Source organism: Amphiprion ocellaris, chromosome 9 (genome assembly GCF_022539595.1).
Source record: "Amphiprion ocellaris isolate individual 3 ecotype Okinawa chromosome 9, ASM2253959v1, whole genome shotgun sequence".
NCBI lineage: Eukaryota > Metazoa > Chordata > Actinopteri > Pomacentridae > Amphiprion > Amphiprion ocellaris.
In genome coordinates this window covers 31,333,279-31,348,594 of record NC_072774.1, presented here as the reverse complement: position 1 = coordinate 31,348,594, position 15,316 = coordinate 31,333,279, and the positions used below count along the sequence as shown (strand labels likewise).

Below are 15,316 nucleotides of genomic sequence, written 5' to 3'. Positions count from 1 at the left end.
GTTTCCCGAGCTGGAAATGGTCTTTGTTACCCAATTAGTTTGCTGACGACCCCGTGGTATAATATTCCTGCTTTGACAGCCTCATACACATCCATCTAATGAGGCGCTGCTGGACCACCAGGGAGAGAATGGACACTGTCCAGACCTTCATCTCCTCGAGCACCTATCAGCTTTCTTATCTTCAACGCTAACCTTTTTTGTGTTTGTTGTTTTTTGTTAGAAGACTTGAATTTTTCTGCTTGGTTGTTCATCCGTCCCGAGTCGTTTTGACAGGGCTTTGTCTTCGGTAGGCCCCGAGCCAACTAGGCTGAAGATCAGAGGGCTAAGGCCAGGACAGGGGACAGCGAGGACTTATCAAGGTCTACCAGCAGGGGTTTGCCTCCCTGTAGGGTGGCTGTCCTTCTTTCTCTGAAGGAGGTGAAGCAAGCAGAGCCTCTGTGTTTCTCCACTTCCCTCGCCAATATGACCAAGAGAAAAAGAGAAGAGGGGGAACTGCAGAATTTCTACAAGTGACAGTGCACAAGAAAGCTCTTTGCTGTGAATAATGTGTGATTTTGGAGATGGTTTATAGTGCCATTATCCTGGCGTTCTAACAAGGAGCTTCGACTAAAACTTCCTTATAAAGAGATGATGAGGACAACAGTTTATTTCTACAATCACAAACGTTTGAAGGATTGGTCAGCCATCAGCAACGTCCATCAAACCCCGTTTTGAACTCGCTCGCTGGAAGACCGAGAGGACTATCAGGGGCTTGCAAATGGAAACAATGGCGGATTATCTCCAGCACTTCTCAAGAAAGTTGTTTCAACATATCACAAATTACAGCCATGACAGTGACAGATGGCAAAGCAGCTGGCACCACTCAACTTTGTTTCACTTTTCTTTCTTTTTGCTTCTTCCTTCTTGTTCTTCCTCTTGCGCCTTTGCTGCAATAGAGGTCTGTTGTGTATTGAAGTGTTGAATAATCATTCATTTGGGAAGACATATTGCGTACTGTAAAACAAGGCGATATGTGTGAAGCCAGGGACTTCTGAGCTTGACTATTGCTGCCTATCAGACTAACATTCTGTAAAAACTCAGCTCTACTTATTTGTTGGCTCCTTTTAAAGCGGGATATATCGTAGGTAAAGAAGCATATCCCTAAATCTGCTCCAAGCAGTCATTCAAATTCATAAAACTCTTGAGATAAGTGTGTAAGTGATCGTGTATGACTTCTGCTATCCCAAATGGAACAGTTGTTCATGAATGTTAATGCTCATATCAAGCTGTTTGTGTGCGGTTACAACATACAGAAACCATAAGCAGGCAGATACTACATCTCTTCAGTGTGACAGCTTGATATCCAGACTGTGTCTCCCTGATGGGCCACGGGAAGACAGCAAACATCCAGAGAGCTGTGAGGGAGGGAGTAGGGGGGAGACAGGGACACCCAGCTCACCCTCGAGCCCTGCGGGTGTGAAGAGTGGCCCCCCAGGACCGAGAGCCTCACTGGGGCTTTCAGTCACCACTGGTCCCTGCTCTGCTGCTGCTGCACAGACTGTTGGAGGATGGCAGCTGCCTGTTTATCTAATACAGTTACAGTATGCAGCTACATCTGGAGGCTCTGTGAGGATGGAGACATGTCATCACAGAGACGAAAACACAAGCATGAAATCTACAGAATTTTCTTATGCACGACCGTTCAAAGGTTTGGGCTCACCCAGACTATTCCATGATTTCCAGGAAAACTCACGCTTTAATCCATGTGCTAACATAACTGCACAAGGGTTTTCTAATCATCAATGAGCCTTTCAACACCATTAGCTAACACAATGTAGCATTAGAACACAGGAGTGATGGTTGCTGGAAATGTTCCTCTGTACCCCTATGGAGATATTCCATTAAAAATCAGCTGTTTCCAGCTACAATAGTCATTTACCACATTAACAATGTCTACACTGGATTTATCATTCATTTAATGTTATCTCCATTGAAAAAACTGCTTTCCTTTTAACAACAAGGACATTTCCAAGTGACCCCAAACTTTTGAATGGTAGTGTATGTCCAGTTCTACAATGTTTTAACTAAAAAAAAAATCTATGAATTATTGTATTTTAGCACTCAAAATGATCTGTTTTAGCAACTGAAATACTTAACATGAATGCATTTGAACTTTTGCAACACATAGCTGCACATTTATAATTTCAATCAAATCAGCTGCTGCACTGTGTTGCAGAACCAAACAGAAGTGGAAGAAGTATCTCCATCTTCTACTTGAATAATGCCCCACCTAAGCTCACTATTCAATCTCAGTCAGTCAATATTAGTACATGGCCCTTTTGAATGATATATTACTTCATATTTCCTATTATTAGCTGTGGTGGAAAGCAACAGCAAAGTGCATTTCAGAGGGAAACGCTGCATTTTTTACTGCATAATGAAATTGTTCAAATTAGCCTCACCCTGACTGATGCTGTTACAATGCTCCCTCCTCACACATTCATGTATCAGTAATAATACTATAATATATAAATTCATAACTCCCAAGGGGTGCATTTTTCTAAATTGGTGCTTTCACTCTGATACTTTAAGTACATTTTGCTGATAATGCTTCTGTACTTTCACTTTAATCATTATATTCATGCACAACTTTTACAGTGTGGTAATAATATTAGCTGCCTAATAAATGCAGTGGAGTGAAAGGTACAATGTCTCCCTTGTGTGATATTATGTTATGGTGAAGAAAATATAGGATACTGGATTCATGAAAAATATGGTTCACATTTTAAGAAAGTACTGTCAATATAATGACAACAAGACAATAAAAACACATATAAAAATGTAAAAATTGCTTGTGAAAATAAGGCCAACATCTCGAAAGCAAACTCCAGTGAATTACACTGCAAATGATCCTCATCTTTGTATTTGTGCCCTGATGAAGTCACTGCATCCTTGGTGTGTTTGAGGAAACCATGCAGCCATTAAAGTGAGCACAAAGCAAATCAGTGAGTCCTGCTCTGCTTATCAGGGGACCTGCCATATCAGTTTGGGTAGTTGTGATGTGATGTAAGGACAGCAAAATGTCAGGTTCACTTGTGGATCAAGTCAGCCATGTATTATCTCTCAAACAGTGGAGCTCAGCTGTGGCCATAATAGCTCTGACTAGCTGACTGACTGAGTGCTTCACGGCTAATGCATGGAGCTGTGGGCGGCAATGAGTTCCAGCCAAGCAGGCAGAAACTTGGAAATGTATAAATAATAACAACAACAACAACAAAAACAATGATAGTGTGTTTCTTTTGCCACAGCCTGCAAACCATTCTACATCTGACTCACAAGCAAACATCAATGTCATGTTGATCTGGGTTAAAAAGCCCAGATTTAAAGGGCTACTTCAACAGAATGAGCTTGGACGTTTCCTCCTTTTCATGTAAGAACATGAAAACCATCGATAATGCCATCGATAAATATATGGATGACACTGAGCAGGGGGAAAGCAGGCCAGATAATTACCATTTTACCCATCTGAAGAGACCCCAGCCCTGATATTGGTTTAAACCCAAGAAATAATTGATGCATGCAATCACAAATTGGTTCTCCGCCTAAAATTTGGGCCCATTATTTCATTAGATGAAGCCACATTCTTTGTGCCAAAATTATTTGTGTGTCCAACACAGAAATTCAAATCCTGTTAGTCCTGATAGTGTCGGGCGTTTTTAAACCATATCCAAGACAGTGTGACTTTCAGACAGAAAGCTCAGGCCACCTTTAAATGCAAACATAAATGAAAATGTTTGGACTACAGATTTCTTTTTTTTAAGTTAATGGTTGTTTGTATGCATGCATATTTGATGCTGTGTGTGTGTGTGTGTGTGTGTGTGTGTGTGTGTGTCTACGTGTGTGTGTGTGTGATTTAGCAGCTATGCTACAGAGAGGTCCTATCCTGGGGTGCCTTCTTGCATATGTAATTGGATGTTACTGTAAATAATTGCCTGGGCATGTGCCAGTGTGATGATGGTGATGATTTGTGTGTGTGTCGGCTCATGTGTGACTGTATGTGTGTAGAACATGTGTGTAACCATTCTGTATGTCTGTGTGACTCTGTATGTACGTACGTGTGTGTGTGTGTGTGTGTGTGTTTGTGTGTGTGTGTGTGCGCGAGCGCATCTGCCCCATCCATACTCCACTCTCAAGTCCCACTGATTCTCCTTTCCAGCCATGTTGAATCCTCTTTTCCTTATCAGGCGAGCCCAGGCCTGCATCAGGCTCTCCTTGCTATGACAGAGGCTACAACAATAGGCCTGCGATACCGCTGCTTAGCGCTGCGTTTCGGAGGGGAAACCTGCCACGGGCGCAGATTAACTACAACACACACACACACAAAATAGATTGCAGCCTCCAAAACAAAACATTTTTCAGAATGCCTCCTCTTGATTAATGAAGCAATGACAAGAAGAAAAATATAATTTCTGAAACAGAAAAATCCGCCACCACTTGTTAAAGTTTAGGGGTAGCTAACAATAAACATATTGGAGGGAGAGGGTGGGCAAAAGGGGTGAGATAAATGGCTTGAGTGATGGGCTGAATAATTTCTGGAGCATTTTTTGGTTGCACAGGCCCATATTCCTACCCTTGTACTAAATTACACAATAATCACACTCCATCGGTTGACAGCCTCTGCCTCTCTCTCTGTCCCAGGTGAAAATTAGGACAGTATCTCGACATTTTCGCTCTTCTGTAGTCTACAAGCTAAAGCTCTCTGTTCACAGCCAAAAGCGGCACACAGTCTGCACACGCACACTGATGCGCTCATGCCCTCCCACACAGCAGCACATTCACAGACACTGTGACCTAAAGCGCACACTTAAGTGCATGTATACTCAAATTTGTGAACACATCATGCACACATGTGAGCACATGGGCATTAAAACGCCATGTTCTCAAGTGCACTCTGGCAAAAATATTAAATATTGACCTTGTTTCACTGTTCAGGAGATTTAAAAGAATGAATTAAGGCTTCATTTTGTATCTTAAATGATTCCTGATGACAGAATTGAACAAACAATGTAACAGAGGTCATCCTAATATTTCACATTATTATTTTTCCATTGAAGGCAGTTTCACTGACTGAAAAATCCTCCTCGGCTTAGATATTGGCAAAATATCATCATACTGATTCAGATGATGTATGATTCAAGTGTAATGTTGTAACACTTTGTTAAGACTAAATTGTTATTATACTTAATCAGCCAACAGCGCTTACTGACTTTTATTATGTCCTTGTAAGCTGCAGTTTTTCAAATCACCGCCTTTGTATCAAGGCCCAGAGATTACAGCAGTACATCTGTGTTTTTATCATAAACCTGTGCTCACAGCAAATTGAGTTAAAATATAACAATATTAAGATAGAGGACAAGATAAAAAACTGCCTGATAGATCTTAATCTGAAATTAAGCAAGTCTTATGCGTTTCAGTTATTGTGTAATTTGCACTAAAATGCCCTCAAAACACATAAAGAGCAGAATTCTATTGAATCCAGACTCATTACAGTTGCACCTTGACTAAGCCCCAGTAATTAGCATTGGGAAGGCATTGTACAAGAGGCGGCAACACCCTCATCAACACACATTTACAACAGAGCTCTAAATCTGTTGCTCATTAATAGCTTGCCTCCCAATCAATTATTAACACCTACAATGGAAGCCAGGCTCACCGGGGCCAGGCCTCTTACTCCAGGCAAACCGTGGGCCACCTTCTCCTCCTGGTTCTGTCCAGCATAGGTAATTACCGCTTTTAAAGACACCTGCTACTCAATAGCTTCGACCCAGACTGTTAATTTAGCCCCCCGATTGCAGACATTTATGTCTGAGTGTCACTATTAATTTGTGTTAATTTGGAGAGTGCGAGGAAGCCGGGCGGAGGCGTTGTCGGCAGCCGGCTGAATGTGCTCGTCGCTCACCTGCGCCGGGTCTTCGGCTGTAATTGGAGTCTAATGGTCTGATTGATCAGTGAGAGAAGTGAGGGATGAGACGGTGCCCTGGCAGCTCCATCAGTCAGACACAGAGCAGAGAGAAGGTGGAGAGGAGAGGAAGAGGAGCAGAGAAGGAAAAGGCGCCTAACAACAGCACAACTACGCCAACTCTTGGGTGTTTAATTCTTTATACGCTATTTGTCCTTTTTGTTTTTTCTCTTTTTGTCTGTTACTTGCTTTGACCCTTCTTCACATCACAGTCTGCTCTGACTTGAGCCAGTTACTTAGTTTTCAGTTCAGACTCTGGGCTGTCTTTCAGTGTAGTTAAGAGCTCAGTCTTGTCCTCTACTTGGCTGGTTAAGATCCACCCTTTTCCACTATCTCCTCAAAGATATTCACTTAAACCGTATTTAGATGAAAATGTATATATTCTACAGGTGATGTAGGAATGATAAAGAACGTATAAAAGTATCACAGTCAGCCCAGGCATATGAGCTGTCTAACACGACCAATGTGATTGTGTTAACAGGTTTGCAATCGCAATAACTACAACTCCAGTCCCTCATGCCAAGCCGAGCCCCTGGGGTCTACAGACCTGCCACAGCCGACCCATCAGCTGTGAAATCTGCTTTCCTCTTTGATAAACGGTCGAGATGTGACCCTATCTCTGTCCTGCAGATGCCCAGATTTCCTGTCATGCTTTTTCCCTTCTGTTTTTTCCTGCTATTTCTCTCCCCCGACACTCTCTCTCTCTCTCTCTCTCTCTCTATTTTCATTCTTTCTTTTTCAAGCTTTATACCTCTCTTTCCAGGCCTGTCTGGACAACTGCATGAAATGCTCCACTCACTGTTCTTTCTCAGCATCATCCATCACTCCGCTCAGCTACTGAGGCCTGTCGTCCACCGGCAGCCAAACCCACATAGGCTCCCACGCCACAGCGCATGTAGCTAGGCCAGCTCTAGCATCAGCTCCCATTTGCAGCCTCTGGGGACCAGTCAGCTCCCCCCTTCATCCCCTTACCTCCTCCCATCTTATACCTCCACAGGACGGCTCCCCAGACACCAGCCTGAACGCAACACGCTCCCCTCCTAAACGCCTGTGCGTGTGCCAAAGTGCTTCTCTTGTCCACTTTAATGCAAACGCTGCTTAAATTCACTATGTTTTCATTATTTACTGTAAGGCACTTTAAGGAGTCGTTTCATTTTAGTCCCTTCTCTGGGCGTCACGCCAAGGATTGAGAAACAGGAGAAACGGACCTATGCACCGCACGTGGCGGCTCGACAAAAATAGCCTGACCTCTAAAAAGTCATATCTTAAATGACATGTCTGGATGGAGGGATAAAATATGTTTGATTTTCGAGAGGGCATATCAATATCTCAGCAGCGGGTCATGTGTTTCAAGCATGAGAGAGGTGTCACTCCTGCCACATACCTGACTGCTTTCGGGTAATTCATTCACCTCCACGGTTTCAAAAAATCTAAGAGAGTAAAAGGAGATTTAATAGTGTGTGGAGGTCACACTTCATAAGAATGACTGAGAGTGCCTCCTAGGTGAGGTAGAGACCCATGAAGCAATGAGCCTTTATTTCTACCTCAAACGCTTTCTACCGCCTTCTGACCCCGCTCTGCAGCACTGGACGCCCTGACATGCATCAAAACTAGCCAGGCTTTTTTTTTCCCCCCTCCTTGTCTTCTTCTTTTTCTCTCACATTTGTTATTTCAACTTTTCCCTCTTCAGGTGAGGCATCGGGGTTCGTTCCCGTCTTGATGTGTCAGTGTTTGACGATTTGCACGACTCCCTCGCCTCCCACTGAAATAACTGAGATAAATGCAGCGCTATATTGGGGATGTTGCCAATGGCTGTATGTTTAACAAGGCAGCAGCTCGATGACTAGAGGCTTGATTAAAAAAAAAAAAAAAGAAAGAAAACTATGCTACTGTAATTGAGACAATTCCCTCATGATGCCTAAAATACAAGAATTTTTAAGTTTCTGGCTTATTCAGCGTCGAAGAAACAAAGTAAAAAGTTACAGTGAACCTTAAAAGGAGGCTCCGTAAAACAAAACATGCCAGTTGGGTTGACCTAGCCTTTAATGAGAGATAGTGAGAAGCTGCTAACAGCCAGTACCCCATTTGAAAGATGAAACTTAGGAGAGGAGGAGGGCAAGCAGCAAAGCATTGAAAGGGCCCCCATGAGAATAGACACACACGAGATCCTTAAAGGCAATATGCCAGAGCGTCTTCCTCTGCTTTTAATTGTGAGGGAGGTTTGGCATATTCTGTAACCCCTCCACAGCCTATTACAGGTGATGACCAGCACCTGCTGGCTTAAAAAAAGGAAAAGAAAACCTGAGGAGGATCTGGAAAACTGCAATGAATTCCTCAGAGGGCAGTTAGTTAAGAACTTATCACTCTTGCCAAGAGCAACAATCAGTTTATGCATCTAGTTCGGCAGGTAGTGTGATGAATTTGTAAAGTTTGTATCTACCGGAAACACTCAAACAACAAACAGTTCAAGAAGATGCTTCATATGGCATCACTTGGTGAGTCGCTGGGTCATTTTAGGCGCAGCTGAAGGTTGTTTTTTGATGCCTTTCAGAAAATTCATGCAGAGATTGCAGGAGAAATATATGGAGTGTGTTACTTTGGAAGGCAACTTGAGGTGTTGCTCTGTCAAATCACTTTTCCGCCCAAGGATAACTGGCTTTACCCTGAGAGAAGCCATATTTCATGGCTATAATACGGCCTGAGTTATTTAAAGCCACTGATGACTTCAAAACCATGAGGGGAGCTTAGAAAACAGTCAAAACTGCTCCGAAAATGATTTAATAAAGTTATGCGATGAAGGAATCTCGGTAAATGGAGGGGGATGGGCTCTGAGTCTCAAATCCTTATGGACTTTTCCTTATGTTTCTTAACAGGATGAATGTGCGACTGGTTATGATTTTAATAGGAATTTCTTAATTAATCCGAGTGCAGAATGGAATATCAAACCCGTGGAGGCCTTGTCACTCCAGCAGAGCAGCAGGTCAACACACGCCTCTGCTGGGATCTTTGAAACAAGAGATATAAAGCTGCCACGTGCAGGGTAACATCAAAAATAATGAATTGTGACTTTGTTCAATTGAGGCCTGGACTGAGCTTCAAATCCACCAGTTAAAATGTTTTGTCATAAAATATGCAGATTAAATGGTTAAAACAGATGCACTTCAAAGGCTCATGTTGGAGGCCAGCTGGATCTCGAAAGAGTTACCTCAGTCGGTCTGACTGCCATGGAAGTTGATATTAATACGGTCTTTAGATGTAGGACTCGCTAGTAATCATGATAGCATAGCTGCTAAAGGAATGTAAGTTTAATCACTCTGACAAATAAGAATATAGCTTTTAGTACAAACAACAAATACCAACAAATAGTGGAAATGAAGCACATTTTGGAAGTTGGAATTAATGGTTACATTATGGGTAATGCATCATTTATTATAGCTTTACAGTCCAGCAATACATCATTAATGACAATATTATGGTTGCCAGTTACGGTACAATTTATTTTGCGTAATTATTGCACTTTACGGTAACTTTTTTCTTTTTTTTGACTATTTACCTTCCTATTTTAAACACTTGTACTCGTTCTTAAGCATGCCTTGTTATATACCTTTCAATAAAGCTTACTTGCTCTAAATACAAAACTGCCTAATTGACATCAAAAACGAGATGGCACATAGTTTTCTTCTAAATCTGAACAAGATGCACTGTCTTGTTATATTGGTTTAGCAACACTTACAAATGTCTATGTAACAACAAATCTGGATTATTGCAGCTGCTCTTTTCACCTGCCCAAATCAGTAGATCAAGTGAAATTTTACTTCTGCAGTTTAAAGTCATACAACTGCCTGAAATATCCTTGATTGTTAAGACCCTCATGTTGCCTAATATCCTCATTAAATAACTTCTCAGCCATTACAGAGTTGAAGGTAAAGAGTAGGGTAACTGGATCCTATTTGCTTACTTGAAAATGGATCTTCTTCTAAATAACTCCCCAAATCAAAATCCCTCTTTGTATATTCATTTTACCATTTCTGTGTTTTGAGGGTGCTTTTTATTCTTGTTTTTGTGTGTTATTGCAAAAGAAGATGATTATTTACTATAAGGAAGTGGCACCTACACTACCGTTCAAAAGTTTGAGGTCACTTAGAAATGTCCACATTTTTGAAAGAAAAGCATTTTTTTCAGTGAAGATAACATTAAATGAATGATAAATCCAGTCTAGACATTGTTAATGTGGTAAATGACTATTGTAGCTGGAAACAGCTGATTTTTAATGGAATATCTCCATAGAGGTACAGAGGAACATTTCCAGCAACCATCACTCCTGTGTTCTAATGCTACATTGTGTTAGCTAATGGTGTTGAAAGGCTCATTGATGATTAGAAAACCCTTGTGCAGTTATGTTAGTATATGGATAAAAGTGGGAGTTTTCATGGAAAACATGAAATTGTCTGGGTGAGCCCAAACTTTTGAACAGTAGTGCACATTAACCCAAAATTATACCGTATTTGACAAGAGCAAGGACGTACCAGTGCAGTGTTGTCAGTGCTCATCTCGATCTTCCCCTCGAACGGTCCCCAAGTCGTCCCCACAGGAAGCTGCTGCCGGCTGTGGATCCGACGCTCGCCATCTTTAAGGAACGCATCCAGCTCTCCTAAAAACACACCAGAACCCAAAGCAGTCAGCCATAGTGCTCTATATAGCACACAAGTTCCACATCCAATCACAGTGACGTTTCCTCATTGTCCTTTTCCCACAAACCTACATGTGTGAGCTTATTATTGCGTCAAAGCTCCGCGGTAAACAGTGCAGGTTATAGCCAAGCAGTGTCAAAATGGATAAGCAAATCAAGCGAGCATCCATCTGATGGTGTTCCTCAGACACATGGCTCGCTAACCTTACTTGAAAGGTGTCTTGTGTTGAGATAATCTCTGTGAGACAGTGCAGGCTCACTGGCTGGTGAGAGCAGCTAGTGGCAGGCCTATTTCTGTTGTTCCAGGAAGGCAGGGCCCTTGTTAGCACTGTGCAGGGCTCCAGTTAATTAACAGTGGAACTGGATAGCACTGTTAGTACTACCGGTGCTCACCTCCCCGACACCCCCAGCTATCTTATCTCTTAGATTCAGTGTACTTTTTCAGGACGGTGATTAATCAAATAGTTATGATAAACCTCATGGCAGGCGGTGACATAGTTTACAGAGGAGGATGTTTCCCTTGTGTGTGTGTATGTGTGAATGTATGAGTGTGTGTGTGTGTGTGTGTGTGAATGTATGAGTGTGTGTGTGTGTGTGTGTGTGTGTGTGTGTGTGTGTGTGTGAATGTATGAGTGTGTGTGTGTGCGCGCGCGTGTGTGTGTGTGCGCGCGTGTCCCAAAGTATGCAGCTCTCAACTGTACATTTCCGTCTGGTTGCCTTGACAACCCTAAGAAGTCTTGTAAGAGGAAGTCTGATGATTCAAACTTCTGTAACTACAAGTTCTGCCTAGTTTTGTAAACTTTCTGCACACAAGGAGTTCAACTAATTCGGGCAAATCCGTTTTTATCAGCAGTGAGTCATGTTTGAGAGCTTCTTCAGATGTTTCTGGACCGACCTTTGTTAGGTCAAAGCAACAGAACACCATTACTGACGTGGGCTGTTCCTCTCTTTAGCATGAAACCAGCCTACAATGTGTACATTATTCTTGGCAGGCAAATAATCATAATGTGAGTATTATTGTGCAAACAAACTCTACATGTGTTGCTAACACTGTGTGTCTTTTAACCTGATTGTTAACACGTGTGGCTAAAATGTATTCAGGGCAGCTCAGTTCATGCTGAATGGGCTGAAGTGATCACTGAACTTTCTGATGCGTATGTGGCACAATGACCTATTCAGTCCTGTTCTACTCTGTAAATATCAACCGTGTATCTGCGGCTTGCTATTGTGCTCGTTTGTTGTGTTGGTATGGAAATGTGTGCTTATGTGCTGCTTTGCATGCATAAACATGATCGAAACACGGTGCTCGCCGTTACAAATGACACCTTGCTGATCATATATGCTCATCAATGGTTCATCAGTCCTGTTACAATAAAAAGCTAAATGTCATCCAGTACAGAAATTCACTTGTTATATGTAGATGCAAAATCTTTCAAATACCAACACATGATCTAATCATTTAGGAGAGAATATATAGATTTTAAAAAGACAATCTGGACAGTGTTTATCTGTTTCTTCCCCCCCTCTGTATCCTCTGTTCCCTTCCCTTGTTCCTGCTGTTGCATGCTGTCTTCCTGGTGCTGCAGTGGAAGGTGGGTAAGCTCATTACAGAGAAATAATTAAACATTGGTACACAGCTGGTCGTCATCACTGAGAGCAACAGCCACCGCTTGATGCATTCTGTTTGTCCTCAGATAAGACCCACGGCCTTTAACCGCTTGGATGCAAGTTCCTGTTTAGCCCTGCTTGACACACAGCTCAAGCCATCCCCAGCCAATGACTCTGTTTCCTTTCTCTCCTTTTCTTTCTCTTCTGGGTGGGATGATCGGCGTAAAAAGAGGGTAATGGGTAGTGTAGGTGTGAGAGAGAGAGAGGGGAAGAGGGTACAATTCATTTTGTGCGGTTTGTGGTCCGCCATGTTTAGGTGCCAGTTGTGTTCATCTCACACCAAATGTTGCCTGAGGACCTTGGCTCACAGATGGCTTGTCACATCTGTTGCAGATACTAGTGGAAGATCTCCACAAAAACAACCGTCGATGAATAATGAGTTCCCTTCATCGACTGTCTGTATGTTCTCTATGTGCATTTACAGGTTTACGAATGTTGCAAAAAAATACACTGACAGATGTGTTCTGTTATCAACCGAGCCGCTGACAATTTTTGTAATTATGGCTGCAAAAAGTCTTTATGTCACGGTGATAATTCAATTCTTTACAAGCCCCCAAATCCCAACTCTATTACCTATACTCATTACAAATAAATTTAGAACAAATACAAAGTCACAGTGTTTAACCCGTCAAACTGCGAACAGCCGACTGAACCAAGAGGAAAGCGCATAATGGGCTATTAGGAGATTTAACAAACCCAGCGCCTGTGTTCTGTCTTCAGCATTCCTCATCATCCAATTCTCAAATGCCACACACTTGGCAAAACATGAGCTCACGATGTGGTGGCTCAAGAGCCGTACCTCCTCCTCTGAATCCCAACCGAAACCTCTCCACCACCTTCACCCTCTACCACCCCCCTACCTCCACCCTAAACCACCACCACCTACCCCCTGCCACCTAACCCCCCACCCCTCCCTCGATAAGATCATCATCTGTCGCTAGACTCTAGGGTCTGTTCCTGCACTCCACAGATACTTGGCAGACCAATGAATGTCCCTTTGTGTGGAGAGATCCTCCTCAGATAGCACCCAAGATGCTCCACGTTGGCATCTGTTTGTTTTTTTTTTTCATGTGTGCATGTGTGTCCTGTCTTTCTTTTCTGTAACGTTGCAGAGAAATAGGGAACCTCGTGTCTCTCCCTTCAATGGCATATGACTGAATGCTAATGAGTCTCTCGGTGGCAGGATGCCAGGTTGCTATGATTTCAAGAATAGATGGGTGTGGACCACTGACAGATAGAAAGGTGAACTACTTTCCTCTTTAGAATAATATTATTACATATTATAAAACACTTTCCAACAATCCTTTAACATGCAATTTTCCCTATCAGTGTATGTGTGTAAAATCATCTTATTCCAGTGCTGCCTATACAGTATATTCTACATTAGCTTGCTGCAATGATGTTTGCAATCAGCTAATATGCTCAAAGCACTATATGAATAGTTCTTGTACATCATTTTATACCAGTTTCCTTCTGACTTACTGTGGCTATGTTTGATATTCTTTTAAAAAATGAAATCTCATTTAGAGAGCAAGTTTAAACAAAGTTTGTCTGCACAGTATGCCTTAGAGATGAGGTTTGTGTTTGTATGTAAGTTACACGTTTAAGAGTTTACAATGTCTTTACATGGAATTCTACAAAGATTCAAACAGGTTTCCCTTGATTTAGGACCACAACTTAAATATTCTTCCCCATTATACTTAAAAAATTAATGATAGATTCACATTTCACTGCAAATGTTTCTATTAATGCACATGAAATGTAGATCTGAATTTTCTTAATATAATTTCTTGCCTGGAGTGAGGTCTCTGCTAATGGTCAGAGATGACAAATGACATCATCGACTCGCTACTGCAGATTAACATTTGTTAAAGCAATAGACCTACTCGGGCTATTTTCAACATGAATTTAACTTCTCCTCTAACTACTTTAAAAAACCAACTTCAAGGAAAAAGAAATTGGCCACGACACTAAAAGAAATATCCTGATTACTGACCCACCTTATGGTTTTCCTTCACCTTTATTCAGTATGTTAACAGTGAGCGGGATGTTGAAGAAAAACAAAGAATGACTGAGTCAAGACGAGAGGGAAAATGTGCTCGAGCTTCACACAGCAGACGATCCCTCTTGATATCAAGCAGTGCCTTTGAATCAAAGCAAATAAATGACTGCTGTTCAAAGTTCAATAACCTGTGCGTAGCAATTCACAGATGTCCTACTGAATCCCAGTCATCTCCCCTGATAGGCCGTGTTATAGAGCCAGCAAATGGGCTATAAATTAATATACCATGAGAGAGGCATATGGGGTGAAATGGAATGCACTGTATCAGTTCAACAAAAGGTGCCACATCTTTAAAGCAGATATGTGATATGAAATTTTGCAGCTGAAGGAGAAATGTCACAGAGCTTTGATAAGAGAGCGATGAACTTTCTTCCCCTCCTACCCAAACTGCTATTATCAGGTCCTAGTGAGCAAAATGCATCATTTATAACTCTCAGCCCACACTATTATCTTTGAGAAAGGCGCTTGTTTTAATGCAGTGGAGGACCCCCACCACCAGCAGCGCCACCTCGTCTCCCCCCTCCTCACCCTCTCTCCTCTAGTGCCTCTGTACCTCCCCAACCCGCCCTAACCCCGCCTAGCCGTGGCTGCATTTGGCCCACGAACAGCGGGGGAGAACCGAGGGGTGGGGGGGTCGTTTGCTGGAGAGCAAGTTTCCAGGCAACCACATGAGTTTGTTGGCCACATGGGGAGGGAGGGGGGAGAGGCAGGGAAGGGGAGCCTTTGGTTGGGGGTGGGTGGGGTGGATGGTGGGATTCACCCCTTCAGGTCACGCTTGTTTTGAGGCGGTGGACGGCTTGGGGCGAAAGAGTTAAACAAGCCAAAGGGATTAGGGCATTTTAGCTGTGACACTCCACACAGGCTGAGCGGGGGGCTGGGGGGTCGGTGGGGGGAAGTT

The 15,316-nt window shown here is 42.6% G+C and overlaps 1 protein-coding gene across 2 annotated transcripts in view; it reads right to left on the bottom strand.

Annotated features, from left to right (window-relative positions):
- Positions 1–15,316, bottom strand: part of zfpm2a (zinc finger protein, FOG family member 2a) — a 118,379-nt gene that overhangs the window by 52,387 nt on the left and 50,676 nt on the right. For both annotated transcript variants that reach the window (XM_035956940.2, XM_023289489.3), the window contains exon 4: positions 10,525–10,649. In XM_035956940.2, coding sequence (XP_035812833.2) covers positions 10,525–10,649 — 125 coding nt within the window. The remainder of the gene's footprint in view (positions 1–10,524; positions 10,650–15,316) is intronic.